The following is a 24,718-nucleotide window of genomic DNA, read 5'->3' as shown; positions in this document are numbered from 1 at the left end:
ATGCAGGGAAGACAATAAACTTCTGACTGAATTTTTTGATGCGTAGCAAAAGCACCCTCCCCCTCACACATAACAGTGAGAGAGATCAGTAAACTGTCATAAATTAAATAAAACGACTGCCAAGTGGAAAAAAATAGTGCCCAAAACATTTTTTCACCCAGTACCTCAGAAAATTAAACGATTTTACATGCCAGCAAAAAACGTTTAACATTAATAAATTGAGTGTTATTAAAAAGCCTGTTGCTAGTCCCTGCAAATTAGGCTAAAGTTTTATGCATACAGTATAATTCCAGTGAAGTGCCATTCCCCAGAATACTGAAGTGTAAAATATACATACATGACAGCCTGATACCAGTTGCTGCTACTGCATTTAAGGCTGAGTTTACATTATATCGGTATGGCAGAATTTTCTCATCAATTCCATTGTCAGAAAATAATAAGCTGCTACATACCTCTTTGCAGATTAATCTGCCCGCTGTCCCCTGATCTGAAGTTTACCTCTCCTCAGATGGCCGAGAAACAGCAATATGATCTTAACTACTCCGGCTAAAATCATAGAAAAACTCAGGTAGATTCTTCTTCAAATTCTACCAGAGAAGGAATAACACACTCCGGTGCTATTATAAAATAACAAACTTTTGATTGAAGGTATGAAACTAAGTATAATCACCACAGTCCTCTCACACATCCTATCTATTCGTTGGGTGCAAGAGAATGACTGGTAATGGCAGTTAGGGGAGGAGCTATATAGCAGCTCTGCTGGGTGAATCCTCTTGCACTTCCTGTTGGGGAGGAGTTAATATCCCATAAGTAATGGATGATCCGTGGACTGGATACACTTAACAAGAGAAATGTTTCCAATAGACGCCACCACACGGGACTTATGGCAGACAGTTCCTAAGGTGGAGGGAGCCGTTTCTACTCTAGCAAAGAGTACTACTATCCCTGTCGAGGACAGTTGTGCTTTCTTAGATCCAATGGATAAAAAGTTAGAGGGTTACCTTAAGAAAATGTTTATTCAACAAGGTTTTATCCTACAGCCCCTTGCATGCATTGCTCCTGTCACTTCTGCTGCGGCGTTCTGGTTTGAGTCTCTGGAAAAGGCTTTACAGGTAGCGACTCCATTGGATGACATACTTGACATGCTTAGAGCACTTAAGCTAGCCAATTCTTTCGTTTCTGATGCCATTGTTCATTTGACTAAACTAACGGCTAAGAATTCTGGTTTTGCTATCCAGGCGCGCAGAGCGCTATGGCTTAAATCATGGTCAGCTGAGGTTACTTCAAAGTCTAAGCTGCTTAACATTCCCTTCAAGGGGCAGACCCTATTTGGGCCTGGTTTGAAGGAGATTATTGCTGATATCACTGGAGGAAAAGGTCATGCCCTTCCTCAGGATAGGTCCAAATCAAGGGCCAAACAGTCTAATTTTCGTGCCTTTCGAAACTTCAAGGCAAGTGCGGCATCAACTTCCTCTAATGCAAAACAAGAGGGAACTTTTGCTCAGTCCAAGACGGTCTGGAGACCTAACCAGACCTGGAACAAAGGTAAGCAGGCCAAAAAGCCTGCTGCTGCCTCTAAGACAGCATGAAGGAACGGCCCCCTATCCGGTAACGGATCTAGTAGGGGGCAGACTTTTGCTCTTCGCCCAGGCGTGGGCAAGAGATGTAAAGGATCCCTGGGCGTTGGAAATTATATCCCAGGGATATCTTCTGGACTTCAAGGCTTCCCCCCCAAAAGGGAGATTTCACCTTTCACAATTTTCTGCAAACCAGATAAAGAAAGAGGCATTCTTACACTGTGTACAAGACCTCCTAGTTATGGGAGTGATCCATCCATTTCCAAAGGAGGAACAGGGACAGGGATTTTACTCAAATCTGTTTGTGGTTCCCAAAAAAGAGGGAACCTTCAGACCAATTTTGGATGTAAAGATCTTAAACAAATTCCTCAGAGTTCCATCATTCAAGATGTAGACTATTCGTACCATCCTACCTATGATCCAGGAGGGTCAATACATGACTACAGTGGATTTAAAGGATGCTTATCTTCACATTCCGATACACAAAGATCATCATCGGTTTCTCAGGTTTGCCTTCCTAGACAGGCATTACCAGTTTGTAGCTCTTCCCTTTGGGTTAGCTACAGCCCCAAGAATTTTTACGAAGGTTCTGGGGTCGCTTCTGGCGGTCCTAAGGCCGCGGGGCATAGCAGTGGCCCCTTATTTAGACGACATCCTGATTCAGGCGTCAAACTTCCAAATTGCCAAGTCTCATACGGACATAGTGTTGGCATTTCTGAGGTCGCATGGGTGGAAGGTGAACGAGGAAAAGAGTTCTCTATCCCCCCTCACAAGAGTTTCCTTCCTAGGGACTCTGATAGATTCTGTAGAAATGAAAATTTACCTGATGGAGTCCAGGTTATCAAAACTTCTAAATTCCTGCCGTGTTCTTTATTCCATTCCTCGCCCTTAGGTGGCTCAGTGCATGGAAGTAATCGGCTTAATGGTAGCGGCAATGGACATAGTGCCGTTTGCACGCCTACATCTCAGACCATTGCAACTCTGCATGCTCAGTCAGTGGAATGGGGATTACACAGATTTGTCCCCTCTACTAAATCTGGATCAAGAGACCAGGGATTCTCTTCTCTGGTGGCTATCTCGGGTCCATCTGTCCAAAGGTATGACCTTTCACAGGCCAGATTGGACAATTGTAACGACAGATGCCAGCCTTCTAGGTTGGGGTGCAGTCTGGAACTCCCTGAAGGCTCTGGGATCGTGGACTCAGGAGGAGTCACTTCTTCCAATAAATATTCTGGAGCTGAGAGCGATATTCAATGCTCTTCAGGCTTGGCCTCAGTTAGCAACTCTGAGGTTCATCAGATTTCAGTCGGACAACATCACGACTGTGGCTTACATCAACCATCAAGGGGGAACAAGGAGTTCCCTAGCGATGTTAGAAGTCTCAAAGATAATTCGCTGGGCAGAGATTCACTCTTGCCACCTATCAGCTATCTATATCCCGGGTGTAGAGAACTGGGAGGTGTTTGCACAATTGATTCATCGTTGGGGCAAACCAGAACTGGATCTCATGGCGTCTCGCCAGAACGCCAAGCTTCCTTGCTACGGATCCAGGTCCAGGGACTAGCAGCGCCCTGGTCTTTCAATCTGGCTTATGTGTTTCCACCGTTTCCTCTGCTCCCTCGTCTGATTGCCAAGATCAAGCAGGAGATAGCATCGGTGATCTTGATGACGCCTGTGTGGCCACGCAGGACCTGGTATGCAGATCTAGTGGACATGTCATCCTTTCCACCTTGGACTCTGCCGTTAAGACAAGACCTTCTACTACAAGGTCCTTTCAATCATCCAAATCTAATTTCTCTGAGACTGACTGCCTGGAGATTGAACGCTTGATCCTATCAAAGCGTGGCTTCTCCGAGTCAGTCATTGATACCTTAATACAGGCACGAAAGCCTGTCACCAGGAAAATTTACCATAAAATATTGCGTAAATATCTTTATTTGTGTGAATCCAAGGGTTACTCATGGAGTAAGGTCAGGATTTCCAGGATATTATCCTTTCTCCAAGAGGGTTTGGAAAAAGGATTGTCAGCTAGTTCCTTAAAGGGACAGATTTCTGCCCTGTCTATTCTTTTGCACAAACGTCTGGCAGATGTTCCAGACGTTCAGGCATTTTGTCAGGCTTTAGTTAGAATCAAGCCTGTGTTTAAACCTGTTGCTCCGCCATGGAGCTTAAATCTGGTTCTTAAGGAGTTCCGTTTGAACCTCTTCATTCCATAGATATCAAACTTTTATCTTGGAAAGTTCTGTTTTTGGTAGCTATTTCCTTGGCTCGTAGAGTCTCCGAGTTATCTGCTTTACAATGTGATTCTCCTTATCTGATCTTCCATGTGGATAAGGTAGTCCTGCGTACCAAACCTGGGTTTTTACCTAAGGTGGTATCTAATAAGAATATCAATCAAGAGATTGTTGTTCCATCTTTGTGTCCTAATCCTCCTTCAAAGAAGGACCGTCTATTACACAATCTGAACGTGGTTCGTGCTTTAAAGTTTTACTTACAAGCTACTAAAGATTTTCGTCAAACATCTGCTTTGTTTGTTGTCTACTCTGGACAGAGGAGAGGTCAAAAGGCTTCGGCAACCTCTCTTTCTTTTTGGCTAAGAAGCATAATCCGCTTAGCCTATGAGACTGCTGGCCAGCAGCCTCCAGAAAGGATTACAGCTCATTCTACTAGAGCTGTGGCTTCCACATGGGCCTTTAAAAATTAGGCTTCTGTTGAACAGATTTGCAAGGCGGCGACTTGGTCTTCGCTTCATACGTTTTCAAAATTCTACAAATTTGATACTTTTGCTTCTTCGGAGGCTATTTTTGGGAGAGAGGTTTTACAGGCAGTGGTCCCTTCCGTTTAAGTACCTGCCTTGTCCCTCCCTTCATCCGTGTACTTTAGCTTTGGTATTGGTATCCCACAAGTAATGGATGATCCGTGGACTGGATACATCTTACAAGAGAAAACATAATTTATGCTTACCTGATAAATTTATTTCTCTTGTGGTGTATCCAGTCCACGGCCCGCCCTGTCATTTTAAGGCAGATATTTTTTAACTTTAAACTACAGTCACCACTGCACCCTATGGTTTCTCCTTTCTCTGCTTGTTTTCGGTCGAATGACTGGATATGGCAGTTAGGGGAGGAGCTATATAGACAGCTCTGCTGTGGGTGTCCTCTTGCAACTTCCTGTTGGGAAGGAGAATATCCCACATGTAATGGATGATCCGTGTACTGGATACACCACAAGAGAAATAAATTTATCAGGTAAGCATAAATTATGTTTTTTTGTTACTTAAGGCACCCCAGCTATGGTTTGGCACTTTATGCATTTAAATAATGTTCTAAATATATGTATTGTACTTATATTTGCCATTAGTCAGGTTCATGTATTTCCTTGTGCAGACTGTCAGTTTCATATTTGGGGAAAATAAACATTTCTTTTACAAGATATGACACAGAGCTGTATATATAGCTCCTCCCTTCCCTCCCACTCCAGTCATTCTCTTTGCCTGTGTTAGTGATGGGAAGAGGTAAAGTGAGGTGTTTAGATTTTGCTCAGTGCTGGAGCTACTGACTTTAAGCAACGGACTGGGGAGACTGTCATTCCAATATCAAGCTCCCATATTGTTTGCTGCCCTGCTGATTGTCTTAGCAGATATTATCTAAGACCCTGTTTTGTCCACACAGAGCTGATGGAGGTGAGGAAAAAGAACATCTTCCTTGTGTGGGACAGCCTCATACTGCGTTCAGTATTAAGGTATGGACAGTCACTTACTTCTGGAGAGACTGTAGTATCTCAGAAAGGACTGGTACTGATTCCCTATACCGGGAAGGGGTAATCAATTTGCACAGGGTAAAGAGTAGTGTGCATAGGTATCCCCTCTTTTTTATTAGGTAAATCTTAGCAGGCTCTATCGGGACCCTAATAAATGTTTATTCAGTTGGATGTGATCAGGGCTATGACGCAGGGAGTGTGTGGCAGCTAAGTGTTCTGCATTTACGTTTGTAATTTAATGGGGACAAGAGAGGGTTTATTTGTGGGGGCACATTTGGCTTATATTTGCATGACTTCGGTCAGATCGGTGATCCGACATTTTTTCCCATGCGGTTCTTATGCGGATCGTTATTCAGGGCCCTTCCGCCCGCGATAGTTTTTTGCGCGCTAAGACGCGCACTTGCTATCCGGATCCTGACTATTGGAAGAGTTTCTCAGAGCTCCGGTGTGGCCTACGACAGTTTGTGTTAATAAACTACTCAAGTGGTCTTGGGAGCACCGCTCTCGAAGGTCTATCGGGACTCGTGGCGCCACAGCAGAGCTGTGGTGAGGTGCTGGTGCTTAAATCCACGTAACTTGTCTATACAGCATACCGTACAACTTTAAAGATAGTCCTGTGGTTGCCCTGTTATTTCATATTATTGCGGTGCAGTAAAAAAGTATGTTTTATTTTTTTAAAGGCACAGTACATCGATTTTTTTTTTTCGTTTGTTTTTACTCACATTAAAACGACCAATATTGCTGGTTTGTTTGTCATGTCTGAACTTCTGGAAAGTACATGTTCTATGTGTTTAGATGCCAATGTGGAACCCCCTATTTTTGTCCCTCGTGTACTGAGGGCTTTACAATTTAACAAACAAATTTTCTTTAATGCAAGTATATCTAAGGATGTTTCTCAGACTGATGAGACTCAGGGTATGCCGCAACTTTCTCCCCAAGCGTGTCAACCTTTAACGCCCGCCCAAGCGACGCCGTGTTCTAAAACTGCGTCCACATCAGTCACTCTGCAGGATATGGCTGCAGTTATGTCATCCACTCTTACAGAAGTTTTATATAAGTTGCCAGTGTTACAAGGCAAACGCAGCAGGACAGAAGCCCATGTGGTCCCTGCGACTTCTGATGCTTTGATGGCTATCTCCGATGTACCCTCCCAGGGCTCTGAATTGGGTGGTAGGGAGACCCTGTCTGAGGGGGAACTGTCTGATTCAGGAAATGCATTGCCCCAGACAGATTCGGACGTCATGTCTTTCAGATTTAAACTTGAACACCTCAGTCTGTTGCTGCGAGAGGTTATGATGACTCTGGACGACTGTGACTCTATTGTGGTCCCACCAGAGAAATTGTTTAAGATGGATAAATACTTAAAAGTTCCTTCTTATTCCAATGTTTTTCCGGTTCCTAAGAGAATTTCGGAAATTGTTGCAAGGGAATGGGGAAGACCGGGTATCCCGTTCTCTCCTTCCCCTATTTTTAAGAAAATGTACCCTATAGCTGACACCGTTAGGGACTCTTGTTAGACGGTCCTTAAGGTGGAGGGAGCTATCTCTACTCTGGCGAAGCGTACGACTATTCCTATTGAGGACAGTTGTGCTTTCAAAGACCCCATGGATAAGAAGTTGGAGGGTCTTCTCAAAAAACTATATGTTCATCAAGGGTTTTTATTGCAACCAGCCGCCTGCATTGTAACAGTCACGACCGCGGCTGCTTTTTGGTTTGAAGCTTTAGAAGAGTCTCTTAGGACTGAGACTTCTTTGGAGGAAATACAAGATAGAATTAAGGCCCTTAAGCTGGCTACTTCTTTTATTACGGATGCTGCCTTTCAGATCGCCAAATTGGCGGCTAAGAGTTCGGGATTCTCCATCTTGGCACAGAGAGCCCTATGGTTGAAATCTTGGTCTGCGGATGTGTCCTCTAAATCCAAGCTTTTGGCTATTCGGGCCTGACTTGAAAGAAATCATTTCTGACATTACGGGAGGTAAGGGTCACCTCCTCCCTCAAGATAAGACATCTAAACAAAGGGGACGACAGAGTAATTTTCGTTCCTTTCGCAATTTCAAAGGAGTCACCTCTTCCGCTAAGCAGGAAGGGAATTATTCACAAGCCAAGTCCACCTGGAGACCCAACCAGGCTTTGAACAAGGGTAAAAAACCCAAGAAGCCTGCTGCTGCTCCCAAGACAGCAGGAAGGGGCGGCCCCCGATCCGGGACTGGATCTAGTAGGGGGCAGACTTTCTCTCTTTCTCCAGGCTTGGATAAGAGACGTTCAGGATCCCTGGACACTAGAAATCGTGCCTCAAGGGTATCAGTTGGAGTTCAAAAATTCCTTCCCAAGGGGAAGGTTTCTTCTTTCACGATTCTGTAGACCACATAAAAAGAGAAGCATTCTTACGTTGTGTAAAAGACCTCTCCACTAATGGAGTAATTTGTCCCGTTCCAGAACAGGGGCAGGGGTTTTACTCAAATCTTTTTGTGGTTCCCAAAAACGAAGGAAATGTTCCGACCCATTTTAGATCTCAAGCGTCTTAACAAGTTTCTCAGAGTTCCATCCTTCAAGATGGAGACTATTCGGACAATTCTTCCATTGATCCAGGAGGGTCAATATATGACTACCGTGGACTTAAAGGATGCATATCTGCATATTCCTATCCACAGATCATCACCAGTTCCTGAGGTTTGCCTTTCTGAACAAACATTTTCAGTTCGTGGCCCTTCCTTTCGGGCTGGCCACGGCACCCAGGATCTTCACGAAGGTCCTAGGGTCTCTGCTGGCGGTTCTCAGACTGCGGGGCATTGCAGTGGAGCCTTATCTGGACGATATTCTGATCCAGGCATCGTCTTATCAGCTGACAGTCTCATACCGACATGGTTCTATCCTTTCTAAGGACTCACGGGTGGAAGGTGAATCTAGAAAAGAGTTCACTAATTCCACAGACAAGGGTTCCTTTCCTGGGAACTCTAATAAACTCTGTATCCATGAAAATCTTCTTGACGGAAGTCAGAAAGTTAAAGATTCTGAATACATGCCGATCCTTTCAGTCCAATCCTCGGCCATCAGTGGCTCAGTGCATAGAGGTAATTGGATTGATGGTGGCGGCAATGGACATCATTCCGTTTGATCGTTTTCATCTGAGAACTCTACAACTGAGCATGCTCAGACAGTGGAATGGAGATTATGCAGAATTGTGTCCTCAGATAGATCTGGATCAGGAGACAAGAGACTCTCTTCTTTGGTGGTTGTCGCAGGATCATCTGTCCCAAGGGACGTGCTTCCGCAGACCCTCATGGGTGATAGTGACAACGGATGCTAGTCTACTAGGATGGGACTCGGTCGGAGTGTCTACTTCCAATCAATTTTCTGGAATTTAGGGCAATATTCAATGCACTTCAGGCTTGGCCTCATTTGGCTTCTGCCAAATTCATCCTTTTTCATTCAGACAACATCACTACTGTGGCTTACATCAATCAGGGAGGAACAAGGAGTTCCTTAGCGATGACGGAAGTATCCAAGATAATTCGGTAGGCGGAGGCTCACTCTTGTTATCTGTCAGCAATCTACATCCCAGTAGTGGACAACTGGGTAGCGGATTTCTTGAGCAGACAAACGTTTCATTCGGGGGAATGGGAACTCCATCCGGAGGTCTTTGCCACCCTGATTCTCAGATGGGGCAGACCGGAGCTGGATCTTATGGCATTTCATCAGAATGCCAAGCTCCCGAGATACGGATCCAGGTCCAGGGATCCTCAGGCCGAACTGATAGATGCCTTGGCAGTGCCTTGGTCATTCAACCTAGCTTATGTGTTTCCATCGTTTGCTCTCCTTCCCCGTTTGATTGCTCGGATCAAACAAGAGAGGACTTCAGTGCCTCTCATTGCTCCTGCGTGGCCTCGCAGGACTTGGTATGCCGATCTGGTGGACATGTCATCTCTGCCACCGTGGAAGCTCCCATTGAGGAAGGACCTTCTCATTCAGGGACCCTTCCGTCATCCAAATCTAATTTCTCTACAGCTGACTGCTTGGAGATTGAATGCTTGATTTTGTCTAAGCGAGGGTTCTTTGATTCGGTTATTGATACCTTGATTCAGGCACGTAAGCCTGTTACTAGAAAGATTTACCATAAGATATGGCGTAAATATCTTTATTGGTGCAAATCCAAGGGTTACTCATGGAGTAAGATTAGGATTCCTAGGATTTTGTCCTTTATCCAAGAAGGATTGGAGAAGGGGTTATCAGCAAGTTCTTTAAAGGGACAGATTTCTTCTTTATCTATTTTGCTACACAAACTTCTGGCAGATATTCCGGATGTTCAATCCTTTTGTCAGGCTCTAACTAGGATCAGGCCTGAGTTTAGACCTATTACTCCTCCTTGGAGTTTGAATTTAGTTCTTCAGGTTCTTCAAGGGGTTCCGTTTGAACCTATGCATTCCATAGATATTAAGTTGTTATCTTGGAAAGTTTTATTTTTGGTTGCTATTTCTTCTGCTCGCAGAGTTTCTGAGCTTTCGGCTCTACAATGTGATTCTCTTTACCTTTATTTTTCATTCCGATAAGGTAGTGTTACGTACCAAACCTGGTTTTCTTCCTAAGGTTGTTTCCAACAAAAATATTAAGCAGGAAATTATTGTTCCTTCATTGTGTCCCAATCCTTCTAAGGTCTGTTACATAACTTGGACGTGGTCCGTGCCCTGAAGTTTTACTTGCAGGCGACTAAAGAATTTCGTCAATCATATTCATTATTTGTTGTTTTTTCCGGAACACGTAGGGGTCAGAAAGCTACGGCTACCTCCCTTTCTTTTGGTCTGAAGAGTATCATCCGTTTTGCATACGAGACTGCTGGACAGCGGCCTCCTGAAAGAATTACGGCTCATTCTACTAGGGCTGTGGCTTCCTCATGGGCATTTTAAAAATGATGCTTCGTTGAACAGATTTGCAAGGCTGCAACTTGGTCGTCTCTTCACACTTTTTCCAAATTTTACATATTTGATACTTTTGCCTCGTTCAAGGCTGTTTTTGGGAGAAAGGTTCTTCAAGCAGTGGTGCCTTCCCTTTAGGTTCCTGTCTTGGCTCTCCCTTTCATCTGTGTCCTATAGCTTTGGTATTGTATCCCATAAGTAAGGATGAAATCCATGGACTTGTCATATCTTGTAAAAGAAAAGAAAATGTATGCTTACCTGATAAATTTATTTATTTTACGATATAACGAGTACACGGCCCACCCTGTCATTTTCTAAGACAGGTCTTTATTTTTGTTCAACTTCAGTCACCTCTGCACCTTGGCTTTTCCTTTCTCTTCCTAACTTCGGTCGAATGACTGGAGTGGGTGGGAAGGGAGGAGCTATATATACAGCTTTGCTGTGGTGCTCTTTGCCTCTTCCTGCTGACCAGGAGGCGATATCCCATAAGTAAGGATGAAATCCGTGGACTCGTCATATCGTAAAAGAAATAAACTTATCAGGTAAGCATAAATTTCCATTTTAAGAAATGTTTTTCTTACCTGGGGTTTAGTCTTTTTTTTTTTTTTTTCTAAATTGACTACTTTTTGCTTGCAAATTGCAGGCGGTATTAGGCCTGTGGGTGCACCAAATGCTTGACTTTATTGCATCATTTTTGGCGCGAAAAATAAGTCTGTGACGCAACTTCGTCATTTCCGGTTACACGGTTGCGTCGTTAGTGACGCGAGTGTGTCATTATTTTAATACCCCATTAATGTTTGCCTCTTGCCTTTTTCTCTATCAGAGGGCTATGCTATTAGCATTTTTTCCCATTCCTGAAACTGTCATATAAGGAAATTTATAATTTTGCTTTATATGTTGTTTTTTCTTTTACATTTTGCAAGATGTCTCAATCTGATCATGCCTCAGAAGTATCTGCTGGAACTATGCTGCCTGACATCGGTTCTACCAAAGCTAAGTGCATTTGTTGTAAGATTGTGGAAATTATTTAATTGTCATTTGTAATAGTTGTCATGATAAACTTTTACATGCAGATAGTGTGTCAGTAATAGTACATTGCCAGTTGCAGTTCCTTCAACTTCTAATGTACATGATATACCTATGAATTTTAAAGAATTTGTTACTGATTCTTTTCAGAAGGCTTTGTCTGTATTTCCACCTTCTAATAAACGTAAAAGGTCTTTTAAAACTTCTCATTCTGTTGATGAAATTTCAAATGACCAACAACATAATAATTTATCCTCCTCTGATGAGGATCTATCTGATACAGAAGATCCTTCCTCAGACATTGACACTGACAAATCTACTTATTTATTTAAAATTGAGTATATGCGTTCTTTATTAAAAGAAATGTTAATTACTTTGGATATTGAGGTAACCAGTCCTCTTGACGTTAAGTAATAAACGTTTAAATGCTGTTTTTAAACCTCTTGTGCTTTCTCCTATTCCTGAGGCTATTTCTGATATGATTTCTAAGGAATGGAAGAAGCCAGGTACTTCTTTTATTCCTCCTTCAAGGTTTAAAAAATTGTATCCTTTACCAGCAAATTCTATAGAGTTTTGGGAAAAAATCCCCAAAGTTGATGGGGCTGTTTCTACTCTTGCTAAACGTACCACTATTACTATGGAAGATAGTACTTCTTTTCAGGATCCTTTAGATAGGAAGCTTGAATCTTATCTAAGGAAAGCCTATTTTTATTCAGGTCATCTTCTCAGACCTGCAATTTCTTTCTTTCCAAGGTAATAATTTATTTGGTTCTCAGCTGGATTCTATTATTTCAACTATTACTGGGGGAAAGGGAGTTTTTCTGCCTCAGGATAAAAAACCTAAGGGTAAATCTAAGGCTTCTAACCGTTTTCGTTCCTTTCGTCAGAATAAGGAACAAAAATCTAATCCTTCCCCCAAGGAATCTGGTTCCAATTGGAATAAATCCAAGCCATTTAAGAAACCAAAGTCAGCCCCTAAATCCGCATGAAGGTGCGGCCCTCATTCCAGCTCAGCTGGTGGGGGTCAGATTAAGGTTTTTCAAGGATTTTTGGATAAATTCTGTCCAAAATCAATGGATTCAGAGCATTGTCTCTCAAGGGTATCGAATAGGATTCAGAGTAAGACCTGTGAGAAGATTTTTTCTCTCACGTATCCCAGCAAATCCAGTAAAAGCTCAGGCTTTCCTTAAGTGTGTTTCAGACCTGGAGTCTTCAGGCGTAATCATGTCAGTTCCTTTTCAGGAACAAGATCTGGGGTTTTATTCAAATCTATTCATTGTCCCAAAGAAGGAAAATAAATTCAGGCCAGTTCTGGATCTGAAAATTTTGAATCGTTATGTAAGAGTACCAACTTTCAAGATGGTGACTTTAAGGACTATTCTGCCTTTTGTTCAGCAAGGACATTATATGTCTACAATAGACTTGCAGGATGCATACATTCATATTCCGATTAATCCAGAACATTATCAGTTCCTGAGATTCTCTTTTCTAGATAAGCATTACCAATTTGTTGCTCTTCCATTTGGCCTAGCAACAGCTCCAAGAATGTTTTCAAAGGTTCTAGTCGCCCTACTCTCTGTAATCAGAGAACAGGGTATTGCAGTGTTTCCTTATTTGGACGATATCTTGGTACTAGCTCAGTCTATACGTTCTGCAGAATCTCACTCTAAACAACTAGTGTTTCTTCGAAAACATGGTTGGAGTATCAATTTACCAAAAAGTTCTTTTGATTCCTCAGACAAGGGTCACCTTTTTAGTTTTCCAGATAGATACAGTGTCCATGACTCTGTCTCTAACAGATAAGAGATGCTTGAAATTGGTTGCAGCTTGTTGGCACCTTCAGTCTGTCATTCCCTTCAGTGGCTATGTGCATGGAAGTTTAGGCCTCATGACTTCAGCATCGGACGCGATTCCTTTTGCTCGTTTTCACATGAGACCTCTCCAGCTTTGTATGCTAAATCAATGGTGCAGGGATTATACAAAGATATCACAATTAATATTCTTAAATACCAATGTACGACGCACTCTGACGTGGTGTTTAAATCACCAACGTTTAGTTCAAGGGGCTTCTTTTGTTCGACCAACCTGGACTGTGATAACTACAAATGCAAGTCTTTCTGGTTGGGGAGCTGTTTGGGGATCTCTGACTGCTCAAGGGGTTTGGAAATCTCAAGAGGCGAGATTGCCAATCAATATTTTAGAACTCTTCAGTTTTGACCTTCTTTGAAGAGAGAGAACCGATCGTTTGCTTCCAGCCAGACAATATCAGAACTGTGGCATATATCAATCATCAAGGTGGGACTCGCAGTCCTCAAGCCATGAAAGAAGTATCTTGGATACTTGCTTGGGCGGAATCCAGCTCCTGTCTAATCTCTGCGGTGCATATCCCAGGTGTAGACAATTGGGAAGCGAATTATCTCAGTCGTCAGACTTTACATCCAGGAGAGTGGACTCTCCATCTATAGGTGTTTTCTCAGATTGTTCAGATGTGGGGTCTTCCAGAGATAGATCTGATGGCCTCTCACCTAAACAAGAAACTTCCCAGATACCTGTCCAGGTCCAGGAATGTTCAGGTGGAAGCAGTGGATGTGCTAACCATTCCATGGAATTATCATCCTCCTTACATCTTCCCGCCTCTAGTTCTTCTTCCAAGAGTAATTTCCAAAATCATTATGGAACAATCGTTTGTGTTGCTGGTGGCTCCTGCATGGCCACACAGGTTTTGGTATGTGGATCTTGTTCGGATGTTGTCCAGTTGCCAACCTACTGTCTCAAGGTCCATTTTTCCATCAGGATCTCAAATCATTAAATTTGAAGGTATGGAAATTGAACGCTTAGTACTAAGTCATAGAGGTTTCTCTGACTCAGTGATTAATACTATGTTACAAGCTTGTAAATCTGTTTCCAGGAAGGTTTTTCTGCAAGTTCCTTGAAGGGACAAATCTCTGCTCTTTCTGTTTTATTTCACAGAAAGATTGCTAAACTTTCTGATATTCACTATTTTGTACAGGCTTTAGTTCGAATTAAGCCTGTCATTAAATCAATTTCTCCTCCTTGGAGTCTCAATTTGGTTTTGAAGGCATTACAGGCTCCTCCATTTGAGCCTATGCATTCTTTGGACATTAAACTACTTTCTTGGAAAGTGTTGTTCCTTTTGGCTATCTCTTCTGCTAGAAGAGTTTCTGAGCTATCTGCTCATTCTAGTGAACCTCCTTTTCTGATTTTTCATCAGGATAAGGCGGTTTTGCAGACTTCTTTTCAATTTTTCCTAAGGTTGTGAATTCTAACAACATTAGTAGATAAATTGTTGTCCCTTCCTTGTGTCCTAATCCAAAGAATTCTTTGGAAAGATCCTTACATTCTTTGGATGTGGTAAGAGCTTTGAAATATTATGTTGAAGCTACTAAAGATTTCAGAAAGACTTGTAGTTTATTAGTTTTATTTTCTGGTCCTAGGAAAGGTCAGAAAGCTTCTGCTATTTCCTTGGCTTCTTGGTTAAAGCTTTTGATTCGTCAAGCTTATTTGGAGTCGGGTAAGATCCCGCTTCAAAGAATTACAGCTCATTCTACTAGGTCAGTCTCCACTTCGTAGGCTTTTAAGAATGAAGCTTCTGTTGATCAGATTTGCAAAGCAGTAACTTGGTCTTCTTTGCATACATTTACTAAATTCTACCGTTTTGATGTATTTGCTTCTTCAGAAGCAGTTTTTGGTAGAAAAGTTCTTCAGGCAGCTGTTTCAGTTTGATTCTTCTGCTGATGTTTTAAGTTTTTCTTATGACTAAAGAATAATCTTATACTTTGGGTTGTGGAATATTTTTTCAGCGGAAAATGGCTGTATTTTATTTTTTATCCCTCCCTCTCTAGTGACTCTTGCGTGGAGTTCCACATCTTGGGTATTTGATACATCACTAGCTCATGGACTCTTGCCAATTACATGAAAGAAAACATAATTTATGTAAGAACTTACCTGATAAATTAATTTCTTTCATATTGGCAAGAGTCCATGAGGCCCACCCTTTTTTTGGTGGTTATGATTTTTTTGTATAAAGCACAATTATTTCCAAATTTCCTTTGTTGATGCTTTCTACTCCTTTCTTTATCACCCCACTACTTGGCTATTCGTTAAACTAAATTGTGGGTGTGGTGAGGGGTGTATTTATAGGCATTTTGAGGTTTGGGAAACTGCCCCTCCTGGTAGGATTGTATATCCCATACGTCGCTAGCTCATAGACTCTTGCCAATATGAAAGAAATGAATTTAAGAAATAGGATGGGTGTCTCGCAGTGCCCTCTCTATTTCCTTCTGGCTCCCAAAAAATCAAGATACCTAGTATATCTTGTGATTAGTTAGAATAAGTGAAGGATCTAGGGAGCGCCCCAAATGGGCGAAGGATAAATTTAGAATATGTTGGTATAATCAATGTTAATAATGTGCAAATAGTTAAAAATAAAATTATAATTATTACAGATTTTATTAAACAGTGTATACACAGTTAAAAAATAGCTAAAAAAATATGACCAGTCAAATAACACTTAACATAAAAACTTCATAAAAAAAAGTAGAAGCATACTCATGGATCCATGTATTATAAGTTAGAAGCTGATAAAATTCGGAAAATATTAAAAGCGCATATAAAAACAAAGAACACAAAAAATAGTCTTAGGTTGACTGAAAATTTGAATACAATGCACTCCTCTCAAGTTGAGAGCGGTAGTTTAACATCAATACAAAAGGAAAAATAACAATAAAATAATTGTACTGATATAAAAACGTTTATTGGATGTTATACGTGCGTTTCCGCACTAAATGTCACACAATCCTAGTGAAAAGAAAAGGTGTCCAAGTCTCTCTGTGACGGCCAGAATCAAAAAGTAAGTTCCACTTTGTCCGGTAGGAGTGGGTATTAGGTGAAGGTGTCCAAAAAAAGGAGAATGTGGTAAAAATAAATGTGAATTCATAGAAAAAATGAAAAATAAAAATAGTGAAAAAATTAAAAATTTGTGAAGATCTTAGAACTGATAAATTGGTGACAAAATATGTCAAAATATAAGTGATGAAAATGAATAAAAAAAGAGGAGAAAAATAAGAAAAAAGTGCTTTCTCAGCTATCCTTAATGTTCTAAGGTAAAGTTCATATGCCAGTAAAAATATTCCAGTGAAAGTATTCAGATCAATAATAGAATAAACAATCCCAGTGTACCTGTGGGATACAAAAGACAAAAAATAGTGCAAGATTGCTTTTTAAATCCTAAGTATAAATGAAATGAGGCTTACCATAAATAGCCAACGCGTTTCGGCCCTTCCTTAGGCCTTTTTCAAGACTGTATCATGTATGATTATACCAACATATTCTAAATTTATCCTTCGCCCATTTGGGGCGCTCCCTAGATCCTTCACTTATTCTGAAAGAAATTAATTTATCAGGTAAGTTCTTCGTGTGTTCCCTTCTGTCATCTCCTATTTCACATGCAGCTTCCCATTGCACTGCTATTCTCCTTCTGGAGGGGCCCTCTTACCGCCAGACTTTACTGAACAGCTACAAACGGCAGTGTCTGCGGCCTTCAGTGCTTTACCTCGCCCCGCTAAGCGCAAGGGAAATATTGCTATCCTTCCCAGGGGTCATCTACTAACTTACTGGATTTATCTGATACAAGATTATCCACTGATGAAGTTGCCTCTGATACTTCAGAGGATGCTCTTTCTGGGTCGGAATCTGCTGCCTTTAAGCCTCAAGCTGCGGAGGAACCAGACTTTAGATTTAGGAATGAATACTTATGCTTTCTGTTAAAGGAAGTTTTGGCTACTGTAGAGGTTCCAGAACCAAAGTTACCTGAGGAACCTTGTATTCCTAAACTAGATAAGGTCTACGAGGACAGGGTTGTACTACAGACTTTTCCGGTTCCCATAAAGATGGGAAATACTCTTCTTTTTCCCCTTCTTCCTTTAAGAAATTATTCCCGGTTCTGGACTCTCAATTGGAGTTGTGTGGTTTTGTCCCTAAAATGGATGGCGCTATCTCCACGCTTGCTAAACGCACTACTATGCCGCTTGAGGATAGTTCCTCGTTTAAAGAGCCCATGGATAAGAAGCTAGAAACTCTGTTGAGAAAGATGTTTCAGCACACAGGATATTTATTTCAACCGGCAGCGGCAGTTGCTGCGGTGGCTGGAGCCTCTTCCTATTGGTGCGACTCTTTATCTGAGTTGATCGAGGTGGAAGGTCCCCTTGACACGATCCAGGAAAGAATTAAGGCCTTGAGGGTGGCTAATTCTTTTATTTGTGATGCAGATTATTCACCTGAATGCCAAGGTGTCAGGTTTTTCAGTGCTAGCCCGTATGGCACTCTGGCTGAAGTCTTGGTCTGCGGACATGACTTCAAAATATAGACTTTTCCCTGCCATTTAAGGAAAAGATTATTTTTGGTCAAGGCCTGGACTCAATCATATCCATGGTCAGGAGGCACAGGTGCCTTTTTACCGCAGGATAAGAACAAACCTAAGGGACAAGGTCCTATTTTTCATCCCTTTCGTTCGGATAAATCCCAACGCCAGCAGCCCTCCGCGAAGCCTGATCAGCCCAAGGGAACTTGGAAACCGACTCAGTCTTGGAATTCAAGCAGAACAAGAAGCCCGTCGAGTCAAAGTTGGCATGAAGGGGCGGCCCCCGATTCGTCTCTGGATTGTGTAGGGAGCAGACTCTCTTTTTGGAGGCTTGGCTGGGGGACGTGCAAGACCCTTTGGTCCTGGAGATTATCGCTCAGGGATACAGGATAGGTTTCAGATCTCATCCACCCGGAGGCAGATTCCTCTTGTCAAACCTGTCTTCAAGACCAGAAAAACAAGAGGCCTTTCTAGGGTGCTTGAGGGATCTCTCCTCTCTGGGAGTAATTGTACCGGTACCTCTAGCAGAGTAAGGTCTGGGATACTACTCGAACCTTTTTGTGGTCCCAAAGAAGGAGTGAACTTTTCACCCAATTCTGGACCTAAAGTTCTTAAACAAGGAGGCTTAACTTCACGTTCCAATCTACAAGGAACACTTCAAGTTCCTGAGATTCACGTTCCTGGACCAGCACTTCCAGTTTGTTGCTTTTCCATTTGGTCTAGCTACTGCCCCAAGAGTCTTTACAAAGGTTCTGGGGGCTCTGCTCGCAGTAGCGAGAACCAGAGGGATAGCACTGTCACCATACTTAGATGACATCCTGGTTTCGGCACCATCCTGTCGGCTGGCAGAGGACCATTCAAAAGCTCTTCTATTCTTCGATCTCATGGATGTAAGATAAATTTAAAAACTAGTTCTATTGTTACCAGTACCAGGGTGGAATTCCTGGGTACGATAATAGACTCCATATTCTTGAGGATATTTATTATTTCTTACAGACCAGAGACGTTACAAGCTAACTTCAAATTGTCTTGCCCTACAGACCATCTTAAGGCCCTCTGTGGTTCCAAAATACAGTGGTATGGAGGTAATTAGGCTCATGGTGTCCAGCATAGACATCATTCCATTGCCATATTCCATCTCGGGCCTCTTCAGCTGTGCATGCTGAGTCAGTGGAACAGCGACCACTTGGATCTGTCACAACAGATTTCTCTGGACAACAGGTCGAGAGAATCGCTCTCTTGGTGGCTCTGTCCAGATCACCTGTCCCAAGGGACATCCTTCTTGAGGCCATTCTGGGATATTGTGACTACAGACGCAAGTCTATCAGGATGGGGAGCTGTTTGGGGTGCCAAGAATGCACAGGGCCTGTGGACTCGAGAGGAATCCCTCTTCCCGATCAACATTTTGGAACTTCGAGCGATCTTCAGTGCTCTGAAGGCTTGGCCTCTTCTGGGTTCACCCCAGTTTTTCAGATTCCAATCATACAACATAACCTCAGTGGCTTACATCAACCATCAGGGGGGAACGAGGAGCTCCCTAGCAATGAGGGAAGTATCTCGGATTCTGGAATGGGCGGAGGCCCACAACTGCTCGCTGTCAGAGATCCACATTCCGGGTGTGGACAACTGGGAAGTGGATTTCCTCAGCAGACGATCCTTTTATCCAGGGGAATGGTCTCTCCATCCTGAGGTGTTTGCAAAGATTTGCAACAGATGGGGGACGCCGGAGATAGATCTCATGGCATCCCGACTTAATACCAAGCTACCCAGATACGGGTCGGGGTCCAGGGATCTTCAGGCGGAGCTGATAGATGCATTAGCAGAGAAGTGGGGGAGGCCTTTGGCTGGGGTGTCTTTGCCTCCTTCTGGTGGCCAGGTTCTGTATTCCCACAAGTAAGGAATGAAGCCGTGGACTCTCCTCATACAGAAGAAAAGAAAATTATCTGGTAAGCATAATTTATGTTTTGCGCTATTATGCCCTTTAAATTTTTCAAAACATCCATTAACCATAGCAGATGTAATTTATTCTCTTCTGTTGTTTTTTTTTTTGTTGTTTTTTCTTCTTCCCTTTAATCTGTTAATGTATTCTGCATGTAAAGCATTCTTTATCACAACTATTTCTTTTGACATTTAGGTTGATAGAGATAGAGACCTTCTTATTCAGCAGACAATGAGGCAATTAAATAATCATTTTGGTCGAAGATGTGCTACAACTCCCATGGCTGTGCACAGAGTAAAAGTCACTTTCAAAGATGAACCAGGAGAAGGCAGTGGAGTCGCTAGAAGTTTTTACACTGCTGTTGCACAAGCGTTTTTGTCAAATGAAAAGCTGCCAAGCCTAGACTGTATCCAGAATGCCAACAAGGGAACACATACAAGTAATGTTTATTTGAACTCATTAACCTCCCTGGGGGGGGGGGGGTTAATTGGCCTTAAAAAATAGTGTTGTACAATATGTGAAATGTATAAAAAGTGCAGATGCTGACTCCCTGTAGTGCTATATAAACCAAGCATTACTGTACATCATTTTATGTTAAAGCAAATCCCTTGCAGTTAATCCCAGGTTTTCCAGATAACGCATTGTACAGTATTTGTCCTTTAATAAATTATGTTAGAAGATAAAAGAACCCACTACTTTTTTTTAACAATGCTTGTGTGTGGTTCTGGCTTGCTTTCTCTTGGGCAATGTGGTCACCACCATCAGAGAGTGGTATAGATTTGTAAATACCTTGTATTAAATAGCTGCTTAAGAGCTAGCACTCCTTTGTGAGTATTTCTTGCTTGCCATTTTCCTTCATATTGTACCATTATAAATACTTTATTGAATTGTACTGTCCCTAAATCCATATAATTGTGCCAGAGGAAGTGGGCAATTTATCACGGTCCCTTGCTGTTGGGAATTTTGATTTAGTCGGATTGCTCTTGAGTAGGTGTTAGTAGGTACTAAACATAGATTGTGTGCACCATATCTAACCTCCAGTCTAGCTTCAGACTAGATTTTTTTAATTCCTCTCCCACAGCGTCCTAAAATGCCAGATTGTCAGGATTACCTTGAGTAAGAGCAAGTTAACCATTGTTACTGATCACTTGATTATTTCACCTATGCTCTAGTTTAGATATCCTGAAAATCTGGCCTGTTAATGTACCTTGAAGACTGGAATTGAAATACCATCAACTAGAACTAGATATAAGGGTTTCTCTTCCATATCATTTGCATCAACATTGTAAAGCTTGTGGGTTGTTTGCTTTACTGTTCTGTCAAAGACAGACCCTGGATATGGTTATTAGGGGATGTTCTGATGGGATAAGTAAGTGGTAATGAACTTGAACCCTGGAGTGAAAACATAAGCATTTATTTTGCTTTTATGATATTGTGATTTTATCAAAAAAAGGTTGTGAGTCTTATACATAAAAATAAAGTTTAAAGGTGTCAGGTCACGTCTTATGTTTGTATTGTTTTCTCCTGTATGATACTGTGGAAAAAAAACAGCTGCCAAAGAGAATAAAAAAGGAAGCAGTCACAATAATATTCTTGGGAACCAACTTCTAATGGCTTTATGAAAACTCAGTGTGATACATTTTTAAAATACACCTTATAGTTTCCTGAAATGGGAAAAAAATACTTTAATGTCCCTTTTAAGACTGCTTGAGACTAATAAGTCATTGTCGCTGGATGCTGGGAGTGTATATTAGAAGTAAGGGCTTTATGAAATGATAGTGGAATACAACTGTGTTTTAGTGCTGCTGCATAATAAACTTTTTTTTTCTCTCTTTAAGGTCTTATGCAAAGATTAAGAAATAGAGGAGAGCGAGATCGTGAAAGGGAACGGGACATGCGAAGAAGTAGTGGCTTGCGGGCAGGTTCTCGACGCGATAGAGACAGGTTTGTTTCTAGATTTTAATTAAAGGGACAGTCAACACCAGAATTTTTGTTGTTTAAAAAGAGAGATAATCCCTTAATTACCTATTCCCCAGTTTTGCATAACCAACACAGATACAAGGTAATCACAGAGGTAAAAAACATCTATTATTATAACTAATCCTCTGCAGACTGCTCCCTTATTTCAGTACTTTTGACAGACTTGCATTTTAGCCAATCAGTGCTCACTCCTCGGTAAATTCACGTGCATGAGCTCAATTTTATCTATATGAAACATGAACTAATGCCCTCTAGTGGTGAAAAATTGTCAAATGCAGGGGCAGCCTTCAAGGTCTAAGAAATTATCATATGAACCCTCCTAGGTTTAGCTTTCAACTAAGAATACCAAGAGAACAAAGCAAAATTGGTGATAAAAGTAAATTGGAAAGTTGTTTTAAAATTACATGCCCTATTTGAATCATGAGGTTTTTTTTAGCTTGACTGTCCCTTTAACCTATTTACTCATTCTACCATAAGATTTGCAAAGTGACCATTGTTTTCATACATCATGGCATATCCAACCTTTTTTCTTTCTTTCCCTTCCCCTTCATGGATGTTCCCAAAAAATGTCTTTCCATCTTAATGGGAGGAGAGTCCACTGCTTCATTCAGTACTTGTGGGAATTAAGAACCTGGCCACCAGGAGGAGGCAAAGACACCCTAGCCAAAGACTTAAATACCTCCCCCACTCACCTCATCCCCCAGTCATTCTTTGCCTTTCGTCACAGGAGGTTGGCAGAGAAGTGTCGGAAGATTCAGAGTAGTATCTTATGGAGGGTAGTACTCTTCGAAATGGGACTGGAGTTTTAAATATTCCTGTCAGCCTCTCAGTGAGAGCATGGGTGAATGTTAGAGTCCGGAGATGCAGAGAGAGTCTTTCTGCAAACAGCTCCATTAGCAATCGGCGTTGACAAGTTTCATTGCCTCCTTTTCTTCTCTCAAATCCATGCTACTACCCTGTCACCTTTGAAGGGTCCTGTTCCACGGTGTTAATTCTGGTAATATCGTTTCATGTATATATACTTGATGATGCAAGAAGACAGGGTCACAGCGTGGCTCCTTTATTTTTATAGAATCTAGGGTAATACCCTCGGAAGGGGGTTATTGAACAGTGGGGATTTTATTATGCATAATATTGTTTGTTGTGTTTTTGCTGCATTTGTGTGAGATGAGGCTCTGTCGATGTGGAACAGTCAGTTCGTTAGCGAGAGATTTTTTGGCGTGTCTCGAGTGCAGGGGCGGTCCTGCATGGCACTCCATGTGACCGGGTGTGGCCTCTGTAACTACCTCTTTCTTGACCTGCGTTCAAAGGAGACTAAAGCTATTTCTTGTAGTCCGGTTCATAGGAGGTGGTATGCCTCGCCTTAGTAAGCGGAAGATACGGCCCTGCTATCCGTCTAAGGGGTCTTCGACTCCACTGGATGTCTCAGATAGATTATCCGCTGAGGAGGACAACTCCGAATTATCGGAGGATGTCGCTTCTGGGTCGTAATCGGCTACTTCTATCCGTGGAGGAACCAGATTTTACATTTTAAGATGGAGTATTTGCGCTTTCTGCTGAAAGAGGTGCTTGCTGCGTTGGAGGTTCCGAAACCGAAGCTACCGGAGGAACCTTTGATCCCTAAACTTTATAGGGTTTACGAGGACAGGGTAGTGTTCCATGCCTTCCCGGTTCCAGTCAAGATGGCTAATATTATTAAGAATGAATGGGAGATACTTGGTTCGTCCTTTCCCACTCTTCTTCTTTTAAAAAGCTTTTCCCCGTGCCGGAAGCGCAACTTGAACTGTGGGGAACCGTCCCTAAGGTGGATAGTGCTATCTCCACGCTTGCTAAGAGAATGACTATTCCACTAGAGGATAGCTCCTCTTTGAAGGAACCCATGGATAAAAAGATGGAGTCCATGTTGCGGAAGATGTTCCAACTCATGGGGTTCGTTTTCCAACCGTTGTCGCTGCGGTGGCTGGTGCGTTACCTAATGGTGTGACGCTCTATCAGCAATGGTTGAGGTGGAGACTCCCCTCGATGAGATTCTAGAACGAATCAAGGCCTTAAGGGTAGCGCATTCGTTCATTTGTGATGCTAAAATGCAGATTATTCGCCTGAATGCTAAGATCAGGGTTTTTGGTTTTAACCCGCAGGGCTCTGTTGCTAAAATCGTGGTCTGCTGACATGACTTCTAAGTCTCGCTTGCTTTCCCTTCCATTCAAGGGTAAAGTTTTGTTTGGCCCGGGCCGGGATTCTATCATATCTACGGTCACGGATGGCAAGGCTGTCTTTTTGCCTCGATAAGAAGGCTAAACCTAAGGGGTCTACTTTTGTCCCTTTCGTGCGGACAAATCTCAGCACCAGCAGCCTGCCGCAAAGTCTGAGCAATCCAAGGGATCTTAGAAGCCAGCTAACTCTTGGAACAAGTCCAAGCAAAACAAGAAGCCCGCAGAGTCAAAGTTGGCATGAAGGGGCGGTCCCCGATCCGTCCTCGGAACAGGTAGGGGGCAGACTATCTCTTTTTGCGGAGGCCTGGAGAAGAGACGTTATAGACCCTTTGGTTTTGTAGGTCTCAGCCCAGGGTTACAGGATAGGTTTCAAGTCCTATCCGCCCAGAGGCAGATTCCTCCTGTCAAACATATCTTCAAGACCAGAAAAGAGAGATGCATTCCTGCGGTCCAATTCTGGACCTAAAGGCCCTAAACAAGTTTTTGTCAGTTCCATTGTTCAAGATGGAGACGATCAGGTCAATTTTGCCCCTGTTCAAGAGGGGCAATTCATGACGACTATAGACCTGAAGGACGCTTACCTTCACGTTCCAATCCTCAAGGATCACTTCAGGTTTCTAAGATTCGCTTTCCTAGACCAGCACTTCCAGTTTGTGGCCCTTCCGTTTGGTCTGGTGACAGCCCCAAGAGTTTTTACAAAGGTTCTGGGAGCTCTTCTCGCAGTAGCGAGAGCCAGAGGGATTGCAGTGGCACCTTATCTGGAGGATATCCTGGTCCAGGCTCCATCCTACTTTCTTGCAGAGGATCACTCGAGAGCTCTTCTCCTTCGGTCCCACAGGTGGAAGATAAACGAAGGAAAGAGTTTGTTGGTCCCCAGCAACAGGGTGGAATTCCTGGGTACGATAATAGATTCTTCAGCCATGAGGATATTCTTG

General features: G+C 42.4%; 1 protein-coding gene across 1 annotated transcript in view; it reads left to right on the top strand.

The window, feature by feature from the left end:
• The window catches only part of UBR5 (ubiquitin protein ligase E3 component n-recognin 5), an 877,374-nt gene that overhangs the window by 747,761 nt on the left and 104,895 nt on the right, over positions 1 to 24,718 (top strand). Inside the window, exons 43-44 of the mRNA XM_053715922.1 lie at positions 19,786 to 20,029; positions 21,429 to 21,534. Coding sequence (XP_053571897.1) covers positions 19,786 to 20,029; positions 21,429 to 21,534 — 350 coding nt within the window. The remainder of the gene's footprint in view (positions 1 to 19,785; positions 20,030 to 21,428; positions 21,535 to 24,718) is intronic.

This window comes from Bombina bombina, chromosome 5, assembly GCF_027579735.1.
Source record: "Bombina bombina isolate aBomBom1 chromosome 5, aBomBom1.pri, whole genome shotgun sequence".
In the NCBI taxonomy this organism is placed as follows: domain Eukaryota; kingdom Metazoa; phylum Chordata; class Amphibia; order Anura; family Bombinatoridae; genus Bombina; species Bombina bombina.
The sequence above is the reverse complement of the archived record's forward strand: the minus strand, read 5'-3'. Positions and strand labels throughout refer to the sequence as shown.